The sequence below is a fragment of the Salvelinus namaycush genome, chromosome 6 (genome assembly GCF_016432855.1).
Source record: "Salvelinus namaycush isolate Seneca chromosome 6, SaNama_1.0, whole genome shotgun sequence".
In the NCBI taxonomy this organism is placed as follows: Eukaryota; Metazoa; Chordata; class Actinopteri; order Salmoniformes; family Salmonidae; genus Salvelinus; species Salvelinus namaycush.
The window spans coordinates 47,493,962-47,513,188 of NC_052312.1; the positions used below are offsets into that span (position 1 = coordinate 47,493,962).

The following is a 19,227-nucleotide window of genomic DNA, read 5'->3' on the forward strand; positions in this document are numbered from 1 at the left end:
CGTCTGCTAAATGACTGAAATGTAAATGTGATTAGGCTCAATCTACGATGACGTCAATCAGCAGACACCACACTCACAGCTCTTGTCGTTCGTTCAATGACAAAACAGTGCCTCTCTCTAAGTGGGATTTATCTTTAATCAGCCATTCAAGAGAACATGACTGCAAACATACAGTATGCACCTGCAGGAGATGCAGTATCTCTCCCAGACAAATCAGCTTACATCACCTAAAACGCTGCCTTAATCAATGCCGCAGTGCATGTTTCAACCACTAGAGTCCCGGGAGAGAAATGTTGTTCCTAGGCACAGCATGGGCCATGAAGCTTGGATACCAGACACCATCCAGTACCAGACACCATCCGGTACCAGAGAGGCTCTCCACAGAGACCTGATAGGCTTTGCGTTCTCAGGGTTCTCTCTCACTCTGTATAATACACTTCCTCTCTCCAAACTGGGCTCACAAGCCCCCTCTTTCCCCCCTCTCTCTGTTTTGTTGAATCTGCATGTTCTCGCTAGGCCGCTCTATATTGCTGCCCCACTGGATGAGGCTCGCTTCGCAGGACAATTCCCGGTAAACAAGCCGCATATTCGAGCCGTGTTCGGAAAAAACAACCACCCAGACTTCAAAACATTTCATCAGAAGCTTAAGAAACCTTTGAGTCAGAGAGAGAAAGGGAATTAGTGGGTGTCTAGACTGATTTACATTCAAGGGTTTGGCAAAGGCAGAGTTTCCCCCCGAACCTCTCTGACAGGCTAGGATGCAAATGAACCACGAGGCAGACGTTTTGACTGCTCAGTGTTTGTTGAAGTAAGAGGCACTTACATTGGCAGACAGCTGAGATGTGAGGGTCGCGACCTTTTCCTGGGAGGCGTCCAACTCTCGTCGCAGCTTCCTGATTTGCTGTTTGGGTGAGGGAAAAAATAACAGATTACCATGACGATCACGTCTCTCCTAAAAAACAGGACTGATTGAAAATACAACAGAGCATGCCTATCTTCCGATTCCATCCCTTTAAAAGCAAATCCAAATCTGGTGTACCAGCTGCCTAGTAAACGTCCATTTGAAAACATTGATGTAAAGTCTGTCTCATTGCCACAGTATAAAACAATGGGGTGAATGTAAGTGTGAAGGTAAGTGGGGGATTACCGTGGTATTTTGGCCTGTTTGACCCTTGATTGAAAAGAGAAGAATACAATTAACTCTATGATGCATGCTTAGTCCAAACAGAAGATATGGTGAGAGAGATATCTGTTATGATGATGACAAAGCAGCATGTTTCCTCACGGTTAGCAGTTTAAACCATTAGCCAATAAGGCATAAAGCAATCTCACACATAAACAACAGTACAGTCTTGGACAAATTAGCCAATAAAAGGGGAAAAGTGCACAAGCATCTAAACACATTAGGTTAGTTGTCACTTTGGTAACACTTTCTTTAAACCTGACTGGTATAATGCATTTTAAAAAGACTCAACCATGGTTCTAACAAGTAATAAAGCATTATACCTGTGGGCTTTAACTAACGTGTTAATGTAGGGTGCAAACAGAAAGTCATTGTAATGAAAGAAAAGCAGTGATAACTGAATAGGGTGTGAAGTGAAACCACAGAGAAGGACAAAGAGTAGGGTGTATTAGTGATGTTTGTCCATGACTGTCAGTATGACGTGTGGTAAAGATCATGTCAAAGTGCTGTTTGGTTATATTCAAATGCCTGGTTGTTTAAAAGACTGGCTCATGACAAGCAATGCACCATAGGGTCAAAGAAATTTGACTTGGACACCAAGTCCAAGGTTATAAACACAAGTTTTATGCTCAGGTCCGCCACTGATAGACCAGAACCTGACTTTGGACGAAGTGGATACATATATCACTGCTCGTGCTTTGATTGTTATCTTCATTATGGAGATCTGACCGGACCAGACCAGACCAGACAAACAGAGAGACTGACAGACCAGACAGACCAGACAAACAGAGAGACTGACAGACCAGACCAGACAGACAGACCAGACCAGACAGACAAACAGAGAGACTGACAGACCAGACAGACCAGACAGACAAACAGAGAGACTGACAGACCAGACAGACCAGAGAGACAGACCAGAGCGACAGACTAGATAGATACACAGAGAGACTGACCAGACAGACCAGCTAGACCAGAGAGACAGACAGACCAGACCAGACAGACTAGACAGACCAGACCAGGCAGACCAGAACAGGCAGACAAACAGAGAGACAGACCAGACAGACCAGACCAGGCAGATCAGACCAGGCAGACAAACAGAGAGACTGACCAGACAGAAAAGATAGACTGACCAGACAGATCAGACAGACCAGAGAGACATACAGACAAGACCAGACAGACCAGACAGACCAGATACAGACAGACCAGATACAGACAGACCAGACCAGACAGACCAGATAGACAGACAGACCAGACCAGACAGACCAGATAGACAGACCAGATAGACCGACAGACCAGATAGACCGACAGACCAGATAGACCGACAGACCGACAGACCGACCGACAGACAGACAGACAGACAGACAGACAGACAGACAGACAGACAGACAGACAGACAGACAGACAGACAGACAGACGACCAAACAGGTCAGACGACCAGACAGAGATTAGATAGACCAGACAGAGACCAGACAGACCAGAGAGACAGACCAGACCAGAGAGACAGACCAGAGAGACAGACCAGAGAGACAGACCAGAGAGACAGACCAGAGAGACAGACCAGAGAGACAGACCAGAGAGACAGACCAGAGAGACAGACCAGACACAGACAGACAGACAGACAGACAGACAGACAGACAGACAGACAGACAGACAGACAGACAGACAGACAGACAGACAGACAGACAGACAGACAGACAGACAGACAGACAGACAGACAGACAGACAGACAGACAGACAGACAGACAGACAGACAGACAGACAGACAGACAGACAGACAGACAGACAGACAGACAGACAGACAGACAGACATAGACCAGAGACGACCAGACAGTTGCCCAGACAGAAAGACAGACAGACCAGACAGACAGGAGACATTTCGTCCCTCACCAAGCCAAGCCTCTTACCTCAGAATGTGCCTTTTCCTCTGTCTGTTTGGGAGAGAAGACATGTCGTTAAGATGTGCAGGAATAAGCCACGTTGTATGAACAATGATTCACTTCTGACAGCTTCTTTATGGATGCAATGAAAGCCCATTGTCATAATGAGTAGATCATTGGGGTTGAGATTTTGATGGAGAATGATGCAGGAGCCAAAAGGCCATAGATGACGCCCGGAAGTGAAAGCAAATGCTAAGGCAGCTCTTGATGCATCAAATTAAATCAAATCAAATGTTATTGGTCACATACACATATTTAGCAGATGTTATTGCGTGTGTTGGGAAATCGTTGACTGTGGTGTCATTTCAAGTCAGGTCAGACTGTACTAAGAACTTACACAACCTTTGATTTTGGCCAATCAAGTCATATGTAATCGATGTGGCAGGGATAATTAACATAATATATTGTATGTATGTATTGCAATATATACACACTGGTAACATTGCACACAAGTAACATTGGTTGTTCTTTTTCACACCACAACCAAAAACCTGTGTGAACATCTGCCACATTCAACCAGCATCAGAGCATGTGGTGGGCATACAAACACGTTGTCTGTGTGGTGTGGAGAGATCATAGCTGACAGCATCATAGTCTTTACCTTGGCCAGAAAGGAAAGAACCTGGAAGTAAGAAAACGTGGGTTCAAGCTGCTGCAATGGGAAACCATGGCAACTCAACACTCTGCCCTGAAAACAGGGTGCCAAACTTTTGTGTAAGCCAAGCATTCTCATTGGTTATCATCTATGGCCTTTTGATTGACATCTATATGTTTTGTCTATCTTTATATTGTTGGGCTGAATGATTGGTGTTGTAATGACTTTGGGAAAATGTGTCATGATACTTTTATCATAGTGTTCTTCCTAGGAGATTTGAATAAAATTGCTCTTTGTCAGTCGTGTTTATCAGGGTCGTGCTCATTAGGGCGCATCGCAGCAAAACGCTTTGCAACGGAAAACGAAAACAAGCGTTTCCTATAGGACAGGTTGAAATAGTACCTCCCCGTTTCACAACGTTTTCTGCCTACTGAACACGCCCCAGGTGTTGAGTGATAACAGATGAGATTAAACAAAACTGATGACTAGATAATGCCAAAGATGAGAAGAAATGATAAAATAGCAAACAGAAAAGTATGATGAAATTCAAATCATAACTGACATAACTATTATAGTAATGGAAACAAATAAACATGAAATTACAATAAAAATATTAAAATATGAACACAACCAAACATCAACACAATGAAATGAAGAATAAACAATAAGTGCTGTCTTTCTGCCCCAATAGGAATACTTTCAGAACAAGTCTCTGAAATCAGTGAAAGTCTAAACTCGTCTCCAGGCCTTTCTAGAACTTTCTGCTGGGGAGGAAAGAGGTGGAGAGCGCCAGTAATTGATTATCTTCCTCAACTGATCTGTCTTCTCATTGAGTTTGACTGCAGCTGGAGTGTTGTCTGTTGCCCACAAAAATCCACACCTTCACCAAGCTTGAATTTGCCTAAATCACCTTGGATGCACTGCTAAAATATAAACATGTATGATATATTTAAGTATTAAGGTCCGAGAAGGTGTGGTATATGGCCAATATACCACGGCTAAGGACTGTTCATAGGCAACACGCAATGCGGAGTGCCTGGACACAGCCCTTAGCCGTGGTATATTGGCAATATACCACACACCGCCAAGGTGTCTTATTGCTATTATAAACTGGTTTCCAACATAATTAGAGCAGTAAAAATAAATGTTTTGCCATACCCGTGGTATACAGTCTCATATACCACGGCTGTCAGCCAATCAGCATTCAGGGCTTGAACCACCCAGTTTATAAAGCCATCCGTACACCTGTCTATTATTGACGAATGTAACTTATAAAGTACAACTGTTCTACCCCGTCCTAAACCCAAATATGTTTCAAAATATTACTCTGATTTCATGGACTCTGTCCTTGCATCCATAACACAATCTTTGAATTTGAGAGTGGTTACATTTCTCCAGCCTTATAGCAAAAAGTGGCAGGGCTGTCGTTTGCTGAAAAATGTATTACATATTGTCTCCTAAAATAATTCTAGGCCAATGACACCAATTAACCGGGATCACACACAGCACCCATGGCTGCCATAAGCATGATTGTCTAAATGTTTGTTTGTGTGTTTGGAGAAAACAACGAAACTTACCGCAGAGTACAGGGACGAGGTGCTGGAGACCAGCGACAGTGAGGATCCATGGACTAGAGAAAGACAGAGAGAGAGAGAGCGAGAGAGAGTGAGAGAGCGAGAGAGCGTGAGAGCGAGAGCGAGTGAGGAATTAAAATAATATAATCTGTGGCACCATCTCATCTGCATGTAAAAGTACCATATTCTAATGGCATGTGTGTGGCTGTGTACTAATGAAGTACTCGTTTGGATAATTCAAAGGGCCTAGTCATTGACTAGTAACATTACTTTCAAGTGGCACCGTCACGTTACCAAAATGTTAACTGAAACACCAAAAGCAGAAGCAGAAAAAGCCGGGTTCCTAGTCCAGTGCATTTTGAGCTGCAGTCTGAGAACTCAAGCCTGACTATCACTTCTTCTTGGTCTAAGCAGCGTCCCACAGACAAGTTATTAATATATATATATACACTGCTCAAAAAAATAAAGGGAACACTTAAACAACACAATGTAACTCCAAGTCAATCACACTTCTGTGAAATCAAACTGTCCACTTAGGAAGCAACACTGATTGACAATACATTTCACATGCTGTTGTGTAAATGGAATAGACAAAAGGTGGAAATTATAGGCAATTAGCAAGACACCCCCAATAACGGAATGGTTCTGCAGGTGGTGACCACAGACCACTTCTCAGTTCCTATGCTTCCTGGCTGATGTTTTGGTCACTTTTGAATGCTGGCAGTGCATTCACTCTAGTGGTAGCATGAGACGGAGTCTACAACCCACACAAGTGGCTCAGGTAGTGCAGTTCATCCAGGATGGCACATCAATGTGAGCTGTGGCAAAAAGGTTTGCTGTGTCTGTCAGCGTAGTGTCCAGAGCATGGAGGCGCTACCAGGAGACAGGCCAGTACATCAGGAGACGTGGAGGAGGCCGTAGGAGGGCAACAACCCAGCAGCAGGACCGCTACCTCCGCCTTTGTGCAAGGAGGTGCACTGCCAGAGCCCTGCAAAATGACCTCCAGCAGGCCACAAATGTGCATGTGTCTGCATATGGTCTCACAACGGGTCTGAGGATCTCATCTCGGTACCTAATGGCAGTCAGGCTACCTCTGGCGAGCACATGGAGGGCTGTGCGGCCCCACAAAGAAATGCCACCCCACACCATGACTCACCCACCGCCAAACCGGTCATGCTGGAGGATGTTGCAGGCAGCAGAACGTTCTCCACGGCGTCTCCAGACTCTGTCACGTCTGTCACATGTGTTCATGTGCTCAGTGTGAACCTGCTTTCATCTGTGAAGAGCACAGGGCGCCAGTAGCGAATTTGCCAATCTTGGTGTTCTCTGGCAAATGCCAAACGTCCTGCACAGTGTTTGGCTGTAAGCACAACCCCCACCTGTGGACGTCGGGCCCTCATACCACCCTCATGGAGTCTGTTTCTGACCGTTTGAGCAGACACATGCACATTTGTGGCCTGCTGGAGGTCATTTTGCAGGGCTCTGGCAGTGCACCTCCTTGCACTAAGGCGGAGGTAGCGGTCCTGCTGCTGGGTTGTTGCCCTCCTACGGCCTCCTCCACGTCTCCTGATGTACTGGCCTGTCTCCTGGTAGCGCCTCCATGCTCTGGACACTACGCTGACAGACACAGCAAACCTTTTTGCCACAGCTCGCATTGATGTGCCATCCTGGATGAACTGCACTACCTGAGCCACTTGTGTGGGTTGTAGACTCCGTCTCATGCTACCACTAGAGTGAATGCACTGCCAGCATTCAAAAGTGACCAAAACATCAGCCAGGAAGCATAGGAACTGAGAAGTGGTCTGTGGTCACCACCTGCAGAACCATTCCTTTATTGGGGGTGTCTTGCTAATTGCCTATAATTTCCACCTTTTGTCTATTCCATTTGCACAACAGCATGTGAAATGTATTGTCAATCAGTGTTGCTTCCTAAGTGGACAGTTTGATTTCACAGAAGTGTGATTGACTTGGAGTTACATTGTGTTGTTTAAGTGTTCCCTTTATTTTTTTGAGCAGTGTATAATATTAATATATGCCATCAAGCAGACTACTGTAAGTCTCTTTAATTCCAAAGTAGTACTTGCATACATTTTTGTATGGGTGGCAGCAGCGGGAATCGGAAACCCATGATCCGGGCGTTGCTAGCGCCCTGCTCTACCAACTGAACCACACAGGACCACAGTCTGGGCCTACCTTCATCGGTGCTGTCCCTGAAGGAGCCAGAGCGGCTCATGCCCCGGGGTCTGTCCTCCAGAGAGGTGGCGCTGCCCCCCAGGTGGGCTTCTCCATACAGGTCAAAAGAGTCCTGGGCAGGGATGCTGTTGGAGCGACTCATACCGCTGGGTCCTGGCAGGTTGTAGGGTGACAGGTTGGTGGGGCTCACTGGGGGAGAAAACACACACACACACGCACAAACAGGTTGGAGTAGTGGTATTTGGAGTAGGGCTTACGCAGGTTGGAGTAGTGGTATTTGGAGGAGTGGTATTTGGAGTAGTGCTTACGCAGGTTGGAGTAGTGGTATTTGGAGTAGTGGTATTTGGAGTAGGGCTTACGCAGGTTGGAGTAGTGGTATTTGGAGTAGTGGTATTTGGAGTAGGGCTTACACAGGTTGGAGTAGTGGTATTTGGAGTAGTGGTATTTGGAGTAGGGCTTACGCAGGTTGGAGTAGTGGTATTTGGAGGAGTGGTATTTGGAGGAGTGGTATTTGGAGGAGTGGTATTTGGAGTAGTGCTTACGCAGGTTGGAGTAGTGGTATTTGGAGGAGTGGTATTTGGAGGAGTGGTATTTGGAGTAGGGCTTACGCAGGTTGGAGTAGTGGTATTTGGAGGAGTGGTATTTGGAGTAGTGCTTACACAGGTTGGAGTAGTGGTATTTGGAGTAGTGGTATTTGGAGGAGTGGTATTTGGAGGAGTGGTATTTGGAGTAGTGCTTACGCAGGTTGGAGTAGTGGTATTTGGAGTAGTGGTATTTGGAATAGTGCTTATGCAGGTTGGAGTAGGGGTATTTGGAGTAGTGGTATGTGGAGTCGTGGCATTTGGAGTAGTGGTATTTGGAGTAGTGGTATTTGGAGTAGTGGTATTTGGAGGAGTGCTTACGCAGGTTGGGGTAGTGGTATTTGGAGTAGGGCTTACGCAGGTTGGAGTAGTGGTATTTGGAGTAGGGCTTACGCAGGTTGGAGTAGTGGTATTTGAAGTAGGGCTTACGCAGGTTGGAGTAGTGGTATTTGGAATAGTGCTTATGCAGGTTGGAGTAGGGGTATTTGGAGTAGTGGTATGTGGAGTCGTGGCATTTGGAGTAGTGGTATTTGGAGTAGTTGTATTTGGAGGAGTGCTTACGCAGGTTGGAGTAGGGGTATTTAGAGTAGTGCTTACGCAGGTTGGAGTAGTGGTATTTGAAGTAGGGCTTACGCAGGTTGGAGTAGTGGTATTTGGAGGAGTGGTATTTGGAGTATTGCTTACGCAGCTTGGAGTAGTGGTATTTGAAGTAGGGTTTACGCAGATTGGAGTAGTGATATTTGGAGTATTGCTTACGCAGGTTGGAGTAGTGGTATTTGAAGTAGGGCTTACGCAGGTTGGAGTAGTGATATTTGAAGTAGGGCTTACGCAGGTTGGAGTAGTGGTATTTGAAGTAGGGCTTACGCAGGTTGGAGTAGTGGTATTTGAAGTAGGGCTTACGCAGGTTGGAGTAGTGGTATTTGAAGTAGGGCTTACGCAGGTTGGGGTAGTGGTATTTGAAGTAGGGTTTACGCAGGTTGGAGTAGTGGTATTTGAAGTAGGGCTTACGCAGGTTGGAGTAGTGGTATTTGAAGTAGGGCTTACGCAGGTTGGAGTAGTGGTATTTGAAGTAGGGCTTACGCAGGTTGGGGTAGTGGTATTTGAAGTAGGGCTTACGCAGGTTGGAGTAGTGATATTTGGAGTAGTGCTTACGCAGGTTGGAGTAGTGGTATTTGAAGTAGTGCTTACGCAGGTTGGGGTAGTGGTATTTGGAGTAGGGCTTACGCAGGTTGGGGTAGTGGTATTTGGAGTAGGGCTTACGCAGGTTGGGGTAGTGGTATTTGAAGTAGGGCTTACACAGGTTGGAGTAGTGGTATTTGAAGTAGGGCTTACGCAGGTTGGAGTAGTGGTATTTGAAGTAGGGCTTACGCAGGTTGGAGTAGTGGTATTTGAAGTAGGGCTTACGCAGGTTGGAGTAGTGGTATTTGAAGTAGGGCTTACGCAGGTTGGAGTAGTGGTATTTGAAGTAGGGCTTACGCAGGTTGGGGTAGTGGTATTTGAAGTAGGGTTTACGCAGGTTGGAGTAGTGGTATTTGAAGTAGGGCTTACGCAGGTTGGAGTAGTGGTATTTGAAGTAGGGCTTACGCAGGTTGGAGTAGTGGTATTTGAAGTAGGGCTTACGCAGGTTGGGGTAGTGGTATTTGAAGTAGGGCTTACGCAGCTTGGAGTAGTGATATTTGGAGTAGTGCTTACGCAGGTTGGAGTAGTGGTATTTGAAGTAGTGCTTACGCAGGTTGGGGTAGTGGTATTTGGAGTAGGGCTTACGCAGGTTGGGGTAGTGGTATTTGGAGTAGGGCTTACGCAGGTTGGGGTAGTGGTATTTGGAGTAGGGCTTACGCAGGTTGGGGTAGTGGTATTTGAAGTAGGGCTTACGCAGGTTGGGGTAGTGGTATTTGGAGTAGGGCTTACGCAGGTTGGGGTAGTGGTATTTGAAGTAGGGCTTACACAGGTTGGAGTAGTGGTATTTGAAGTAGGGCTTACGCAGGTTGGAGTAGTGGTATTTTCCGGTGCTTGTGCATGCAACTCCAGGGGGGGAGAGAGGAGACTGACTCCCCGTGTCCTGTAACCCTCCAGTGGAGTGAGAACGCAGCCACTCCTTCCCCTCCTCATGGGACGTCTGTCTGGACGAGGGAGGGTACCTAGAGAGGACGTGGTACACATCAACTAGTGGCACCACTGATTCAACATGACGTCTATTGAACCATGCAACTGCATCATCTACATATCACATGACTGAAGTGTGGTGACAAATATATTCACTAACTCATGCATAGTTATGTACGTACACACAGTGCTTGACTTTGACTAAAATAGGTGGCGGCACTCTGTTAATATATAAGTGCCGGTACTCTGTTTATTTATAAGTGCCGGTACTCTGTTTATATATAAGTGCCGGTACTCTGTTTATATATAAGTGCCGGTACTCTGTTAATATATAGGTGCCGGTACTCTGTTAATATATAGGTGCCGAAACGCCACAATATAATTAAGTCAATATTCTAAAAGAGGTGCTGGACCTCAAGCAGTATAACGTTGGAGGGAGGTGGAAGAGTTCTGGTGTGTTCCGGCCCAAGTCAAGCACTGTGGACACAGACACACACACATGCATCCACCCACACACAGGCACGGCCACCCATCCCACCTATGTGCATGCATGCACACATACACACATGATCAAAGACACTCGGTTTACACATGGTCAAAGACACTGACAGTCTTTACTCTCCTCATCTCTAGCGGTTCCTAGCGGGGGGAAGAGTTATCTAAATGGTTGATAGGCAGCCATGTTTAATCCTTAAAGGAAGATAATTGAGTTCAAGCTCATCCTTTCAACACTGACGCTCATAACAGACTGTCTGTCATACTAATACCCCACTCTGAATTCTTTCAGACGAAGAAAGGTACACTGATTGACATCTAATGACAGTAAAAGGTATTGAATGATAAATCATGTGCACATGTCTGCATGTTCAACTTCAAATCAAATTGTCTCTTTTGCACAGAATTGTCCATTGATTTTGAATTCCACTTGGAGTTCAGAGGAGAGAACGCCTCAATCAGAGTATGTTTTGAAGTCTGCTTAATGTGCATTTAAAACTGAGCATTGGACACATGAATATCATAATCATGTAGCTATTATCTGGCTTGAAAAAAGGCAATTTGTTGCTTTGAATCCCTCTGGGCTAGAAAAAAAGTCAGGGACAAGAAATACAACCCAGTCCTAAACTGCTGAGGCGTCTGAGACCAATAGAAATAAACGTCTGAAGGGAAAATGCCTCCACGCCTGCTGTGAAAGTACAGTTAAAAGGAAATACGTGTTCTTTCTGTGTTGTCAAACATCCCCTTAGCATTACATGGAGTGAATTCTAAAAGGTTGCAGAACTCCTACTCAAGGTAGAGATTCACTCTCTACTGCAGTCTAATAAAGACAAATATCAAAGGAGCCTGGATTTGTTGCAGTGCTTTTTGCAGACAGTAATTGGGTAGAAAAAGCCATTTGTTGCAGTGCTTTTTGCAGACAGTAATTGGGTAGAAAAAGCCATTTGTTGCAGTGCTTTTTGCAGACAGTAATTGGGTAGAAAAAGCCATTTGTTGCAGTGCTTTTTGCAGACAGTAATTGGGTAGAAAAAGCCATTTGTTGCAGTGCTTTTTGCAGACGGTAATTGGGTAAAAAAAGCCATTTGTTGCAGTGCTTTTTGCAGACGGTAATTGGGTAAAAAAAGCCATTTGTTGCAGTGCTTTTTGCAGATGGTAATTGGGTAAAAAAAGCCATTTGTTGCAGTGCTTTTTGCAGACAGTAATTGGGTAGAAAAAGCCATTTGTTGCAGTGCTTTTTGCAGATGGTAATTGGGTAAAAAAAGCCATTTGTTGCATGGTGGTGTGATAGGGGCTGAATCCCAAATGGAACCATATTCCATAGTGCACTTCTTTTGAGCAGAGCCCTATGGACCCAGATCAAAAGTAGGGCACTATATATAGGGAATAGGGTGCCAATAGGGTGCCACACTTTCTAGTGTTGAGGGTCTGGACATGATTTCAGCCATTAAATAGGACAGGAGTAGTGGAAACTTGATTTAAAATGGATGCCCTGCCTTGCCCTACAGTCAATGAGGAGGAAAACAAGTATAGCTATTCAGAATCCACTAGACTACATGGGATCATTGACTTCAGGCACCTGTAATCTGTGAGGAACTGTGGAGTGTCCAGAGGAACAACAGTTACTAATAGTCTACCTCTAGAAAATAATTCTTCAACAGGATTTGTATAGCAATTGAAGCCTTTTATGAGGTGAAACTAAATTGTCACTCCCATTAATATATTCAATTTTCAATGTGCCAAACCCTCATCGGCTAAATCTCCTGAGACAAATGTCAAGCAAAATGCTAACGTCATTATGTAACACCGCTTTCCTACACCAACATGACATTAGACACAACATGTGATTTTGTCAGTTAGAAAGACATGAATAACTTGTGAGAATGAATGAAAAGACAAAACAAGGAAACACCAAAAGGACAAGGCATGAGTGATGAGTTACCTCAGTCCCTTTTTGGGGAGTGTGTTTCTGTCAAGAGGCATGCTGTTAAGACACAGAGAACGAAAAACATTAGAATTACCTACAGGTGTAGGATCTTAATTTGATCACCCTGTTGTCGCACAGCAGGAAATGCAATCTTGTAGTGTACTGTATTTGAGGTTTAAAAAGACTTCTAAAGTCTGTACTTTCCACTTTGCTGGAGGATTATTTTCCTGCTGTGAGAAACTGGTCAAATTAAGATCCTACATTTAAAAGATCATGATGCCATGGATTCAATTCACATCTATTGATTGATAGAACACACATACTGTCTAAAGTGAGAATGCTTTAGCCCACTACAATGGGCAACGTTACCCAAGAAACAGACATACGGAAAGCACACATTAAACCGAACATTTGGGTTAGTTTGATACTCTCAATTTAGACAACAATCTGTGAATGAAGGAAATATTACAAACCGCTATGACAACATTGAGCTATACTGAAAGGACAAGATGAGCATGACGTTGTATTCCATACATACAGTTTACAAGTCCATTTTCAAAGTGTCTGTACATTGATGGCTGTTTGTCAGAGATGGCTGGTGTGATAAGATATAGGAGGACGGGCTCATTGTAATGGCTGGAATGGAATAAACGGAACGGAGTGAAACACGTAGCTTCCCTGTGTTTGTTGTGTTTGATATTGTTCCCTTCATTCCAACCATTACAAAATCTTCTCCCATCAGCCACCACTGATGTACATGTTACACCTGCTGGTCTGAAACAAACTACCCACAGGAACCTAATGGAGTTACGTTGTTCCACATTGGGACTCACCCCTCAGAAAGCGTGGACTTGACGCTGGCCGTGCGGGTGACTTTGGGGCCGTGGTGGTGCCCCAGCAGCAGGTCAATGGACTCGGAGCTGGTGTGCAGACTGGTCATGCTCTGGCAGCTCAGTGTGTCCTTACTGCCAGAGCATGCCGAGGAGCTGCTGAGGTTGGTGGGCCAGGGGCGGGCGTTGGAGGGCAGCGAGAGGCCTGACGCCGGGCTGGAGGCAGGCGAATCAGTGCCCAGGTCAGGGACCTTGCCATAAAGTGGGCTGCTAGCCCCGCTCTGCCCGCCCGCGCTGCCCAGGCTCCCCGTGCCCGAAGAGGGAGAGTCCAGGCTGGCCTGGCGCGCCAATGTGCCATGAGGGCTGCCCAACGCAGAGGGGCACTTGCCTGAGTCGGGTGTGCCTGGGGTACTGGCCTTGCTGCTGGCTTTGGTGCCAAACAACCTGGGAGAGAGAGAAAGAGATGGTTCCATTCACTCACAGACTATTTATGGCAATCATGATCCCCTCATAGACTGAACAAACTCAGTCTCTAGGTTCAGAACTAGGTTGTTTGATATAGAACAGTATTACATTTATTTGATTACACCAAGGAAATAGGAGCTTGGGAAAAGTTTGAATTCCGCTCAACACTGCCCCTCCCCTATCTTCATCACCTTTAGCAACTATCTCAAAAGCCTACCATATTCTTCTTCATAGACACTATGAAGAAGTACACCTTCCCTACTGCCTCTGTTAGAGTATGTGTGCATCCCAAATGGCACCCTATTCCCTATATATTGCACTACTTAGTACACTACTTTAGACCAGAGCCCTATGGGAATAGGGTGACAGTTGAGACGATGGAGCTCCCAGTGATTTTAATTCAGACAGCTGTGGTTCAGACAGCTGTGGTTCAGACAGCTGTGGTTCAGACAGCTGTGGTTCAGACAGCTGTGGTTCAGACAGCTGTGGTTCAGACAGCTGTGATCATAGCATTGCCCCATTTCCATTCCATGCATGTAATCAGCCAATCTGGTCACTCAGCAACACATTTGTTGTTCACAGGTCCTTCCTGTCGTGTCTGACGTGGGGCTGCCATCAAACAGGCTCCCAATTAATAGGTGCCTTTTTCTTAGGGGTATACGCACAAATCAAAAATGCACTCTGCGCCTCGACAGGTCGGACGGCGTGGCCGTGTCCGGACACGCCTTGTGAGCGCACCTAACTAATGAGACAGGGGTTCACGAACAGAATAGCTTTCTCACTGTCAGTTAATCAGTTTAGCCTGACCTGAATGGCAAATCATCTACCGTTCATCTTGAGAGAAATGCCATCAGTTTCTGTGATGACATCTACCGAACAGCAGGGGGCAACCTTTGCCTCCCCGACTCTCAAGCCCAACGAACAAACTCAGACCAATGTTTCTGTGCTGGGATATGATTTAATGTCTTATTACCTTACTACCTAAAATATATATATATATATGAGACTTTGGAATGCTAATTCTGCGCCGCTTCAGAGAAGAAGTGAACTTCTACCTGTAATTCTGACAGCACCAATGAACACCTCTATCTATCAGTAGCATCTTGGAGCTGAGAAACAACATTGTACCTCACCTCACAAACAACACTTCATTATTCTGTGGGGGCCTCGAGCACGCAGTCGGTGAGAGTGCCTAGGGAACAACAAGCTCCCTCCACCTTTATAATAGAGATGAAAAATGGCAGCTGCTTGGCTAGGCTACCAAGCTCTTATATGAGTGCAGGGGAAACCAAGTGAGCAGCGTTGACTGACCTGCGGAAGGTAGGTGAGGCGATGTCCGGGTACTTGGACCCTGGTTGCCTGAGGCCAGACTGGCCCGTGGAGGTGGGGCTGGACTTGGGGGAGGTGGATAAACCTGCTGGGTCCTGGTCCGACACGGCCACTTTCTCCTTGTCCGTCTGGTTGATGGTGATGGGGATGGGGCTGGAGCGCCCCGAGCCCACCTTCCCAGCGTCCCTTCGCTTGGTCCCCGTTCCTCCGGCCGACTTGCAGCTGACATTGGAATCGATGCTGCTGGAACTGGAGCGGTGCCCGCTGCGCCCCACCACCCCCCCGCTGGAGGACTTGGCCGGCCGGGGCAGAGAGCGGTACTGGAGGGGCACCTTGGAGCCTCCGCAGCCCATCAGCACCCCATCGTCCTGGGGCTGGGAGCCATCCAGGCTGGTCTTACGGCCTCCGCTGATCCCTGTCCCCTTGCCGATAGCCGAAGACTTGGGCACCTTCCCCAGGGTGGCGGAGCCACTGGCCAGGGTGGCACCGCTGGACGTGATGAGGGCACCAGAGGGGGGGCTGGCCATCTTTTTATACCCGAACGACCCAGTGGTGGGGGGGCGGGCGATGCCCGAGGGGGGTTTCTTGCCCTCGTCGCCACTGCTCTTGCCAGCGTCGGAGGGCGAGCGCTGGATGCCAGCGGTCTTGGAGGGGGCCTTGCATTTCTCTGAGGCCTTAGCGTCATCAGTTTTACCTGTCGATACAAAGGCCAGTCATTAACAAACACCTTCCCCTCTGCAAACTGCTGGGGTACTGAATAATTTAGCTAGGATCGAGCAGAAGGGAGACGGACCTCGCAGCTTATTGGTAAATAACGGGACTCATCTTCATCATCATCTGTAGGGCTACAGGGCAGGCGTGCCAAATGACTTTACACTTCGCTAATATTTTACAACTCTTTTCACAAAGCTCAGCTAAAATAGAAAGCTATACTAATCCAAACATGAGAAGACTTGCTGAGCAAACCAAAACACGATTGAGAAAAAGATAAAGTAGAACGGAGAAACAACAAACATTACCGAGGGCCTCAAAGGGCAACGACACTGGTTTCCTAATGAATAATCTGATTGGCCGAAATCTTTGACCCTGTTATCTAATCAATGTCAAACTGGAACACATCAACAAATGAAATTCACTTATAAATGAAGCTAGGATGGACATTTCCTGGTTCTAATATCAACCAGACAGGCAGTTTGATTGAATGAATGACCAGTCAGAGAATAATATACACCACCATCCATCCTCAGTTAGACATGGGCCCTGTTCAAATAGGTCAGAAATACATCCTTCCTACCTTCCTTGAAGTACTCACAGATCTGAATTGGTGAACGTAATACGGCGGTAACCTTGGATACACCGATACAATCACTTATACTGTAGATCTGTGCTCACCTCAAGACAACAAGGAAGGAAGGAAGTTATTTCTACAGTTTTCCAACAGGGCCATGGTAGAAAGAAATAAGCAAGGTCTGAAGTAGGTCGAAGAAGGAGGGCGGGTCCTACCAGGGGTTTTGAGGGTGGCGCTGGTGCCTTTGGTCCGGGGGGGCGTGATGCCCACCTGGGCAGTCATACCCCTTCTCCAGGAGCCAGTCTGGGACATGGGTAGGCCCGTCTTCTGCCCGGGATCCTCGCCGCACTGCCCCGCTGGCGAGGAGGCAGAGGAGGAGGAAGATTTCCACTTTGAGCTGGGCTCCATGCTGACATCCAGCTCCTCGTCCACCTTCTTCAGATCTTCAGCTCCGGCCCAGCTGCTGCTGACCTCCTGCTCCACATGCTGGTGTGTGTCCGCCTGGGACAGTCAGTAACCCACACACCTTTATTTTACTATCCTTGTGGTGACCAAAACATTTATTCCAATTCAAAATCCTATTTTCCCTAACCCCTAATTATAACCCTAAACTTAACCCCTAACACTAAAACAGGCTTTTTACTTGTTTTACTATCCTTATGAAGACTTCTGGTCCCCACAAGGATAGTAAAACAAAATAAAACAAAACCACACACACACACACACACACACACACACACACACACACACACACACACACACACACACACACACACACACACACACACACACACACACACACACACACACACACACACACACACACACACACACACACACACAATACAGTATGAGTAAGCCACCTGACAGATGGTGAACCCTCCCTCACTAACCACACCAACAGTCTCTTAAGAGATCAATCTGTTGAGGTTTCCACAAGGCACACATACTTGGCTATTTTTACCATGCTCCCTGAACACTGCACAATGAGTGGGTTCCGCTGTACATTTCCTTGGCTTTCTCTCTTGAAAGCCAATTAAAACAAAGTAAATAGCTTCATTTCCAGACTACAGTGATATACCTCATTGTTACACATACTCAAAAAGTATGACAGACATGTCCCTGTTTTAATTGAAGCAAGTGCAAAGACAGTGATGCTTCAGTATCATTACTCACAGTTAGTTCAATGTCTGGAAGCATGGATATGCTCTATTATTGTTCATTTATAAGAGAATAAACAGGATATAGGCTCTATGGGTCGTTCTGGCTCGGACAAGCCTACTTCCTTCATTTACACTCCATGGTGCACTGTACCTGGGCTGCCTTGTTCTTGCGTGGTGACGATGTGACGGCGGGGTAGGTGGGCGTGTTCAGATCGTCTGTGCTGATGTTATCTACAGTGTCACTGAGACCGCTGCTGACCGAACTGCTGTCATCCCAACTACGAGAGAGAGAGAGAGAGAGAGAGAGAGAGAGAGAGACAGAGAGAGAGAGAGAGAGAGAGAGAGAGAGACAGAGACAGAGAGACAGAGAGACAGAGAGACAGAGAGAGAGAGAGGTGTCAGAGATGAGTGATAAAGACAGAAGCCATCCATCTTCCCACCATATCAATCTTTCATTCCATTTTGTCATCCCTCCACAAATACCAACAATCCTCTCCTTCACCCTTCCAGTAACCCTTCAGGTAAACTCAGAAACGTGCATCTCTGCACCGTGTAAAAGAGAAACCCCTTCCAACCTGCAGGTAATGCACTCTGTGTAGGGTGAAGTTGCCCCTAGACACTGATCTTGAGGTTTTGCATTTCCCGGACTAATGGTTAACTTAATGATTGGTGGAGGGGAAGGTGATCCTAGATCTGTACCTAGGGGAAACTTCACCACGAGGTGCACTATGCATTGTACCTGCATCTGGCTGCCTATCACGCTGCCTTAATGAAACCTACCCAGTCCCCAGGGAGCCAGGAGATATGCCGGAAACAAGCAATCTCTGTCGTGGGTGAGGATTCGCTCAATTTCCAATCACCTCCTCCCATCTATCACTGTTGTTGATCACTCATCCTCTCTCATTAGTACATTGAGTGGCGGTGGCCCTCTTTAAATCTTCATTAGGCTATTGACTTCTGGGTATTGTGTATCCTGGGATAATTTCTCAACAAATAAAATGTATTTATGAAGCCCTTTTTACATCAGAAGATGTCACAAAGTGCATATGCAGAAACCCAGGCTAAAACCCCAAACAGCAAGCAATGCAGATGTAGAAGCACGGTGGCAAGGAAAAACTCCCTAGAAAGGCAGGAACCTAGTGGAGATTATAAGAGTACATGGCCATTAAGGCCAAATCACTCTTCAAGATGTTCAAACATTCATAGATGACCAGCATGGTCAAAACATGACTATATATGGTGATGTATGGATCAGGACTGAAAATGGGATGCATGGATCGGGACTGTATATGGGATGTATGGATCGGGACTGTATATGGGATGTATGGATCGGGACTGTATATGGGATGTATGGATCGGGACTGTATATGGGATGTATGGATCGGGACTGTATATGGGATGTATGGATCGGGACTGTATATGGGATGTATGGATCGGGACTGTATATGGGATGTATGGATCTGGACTGTATATGGGATGTATGGATCTGGACTGTATATGGGATGTATGGATCGGGGCTGTATATGGGATGTATGGATTGGGACTGTATATGGGATGTATGGATCGG

The 19,227-nt window shown here is 46.3% G+C and overlaps 1 protein-coding gene across 3 annotated transcripts in view; it reads right to left on the bottom strand.

Moving 5' to 3' along the window:
- LOC120050110 (neuron navigator 3-like) overlaps window positions 1-19,227 on the bottom strand; it is a 226,253-nt gene that overhangs the window by 28,258 nt on the left and 178,768 nt on the right. For 2 of the 3 annotated variants that reach the window (XM_038996755.1, XM_038996754.1), the window contains exons 13-22: window positions 17,812-17,938; window positions 16,713-16,998; window positions 15,192-15,903; window positions 13,419-13,859; window positions 12,601-12,642; window positions 10,044-10,201; window positions 7,483-7,671; window positions 5,293-5,345; window positions 3,088-3,111; window positions 824-901 (exon numbers count right to left, since the gene is read on the bottom strand). In XM_038996755.1, the coding sequence (XP_038852683.1) occupies window positions 824-901; window positions 3,088-3,111; window positions 5,293-5,345; window positions 7,483-7,671; window positions 10,044-10,201; window positions 12,601-12,642; window positions 13,419-13,859; window positions 15,192-15,903; window positions 16,713-16,998; window positions 17,812-17,938 (2,110 nt within the window). Of the gene's footprint in view, window positions 1-823; window positions 902-1,147; window positions 1,172-3,087; window positions 3,112-3,721; window positions 3,743-5,292; window positions 5,346-7,482; window positions 7,672-10,043; window positions 10,202-12,600; window positions 12,643-13,418; window positions 13,860-15,191; window positions 15,904-16,712; window positions 16,999-17,811; window positions 17,939-19,227 lie in introns of all 3 variants that reach the window. The other variant, XM_038996753.1, reaches the window with a different exon arrangement.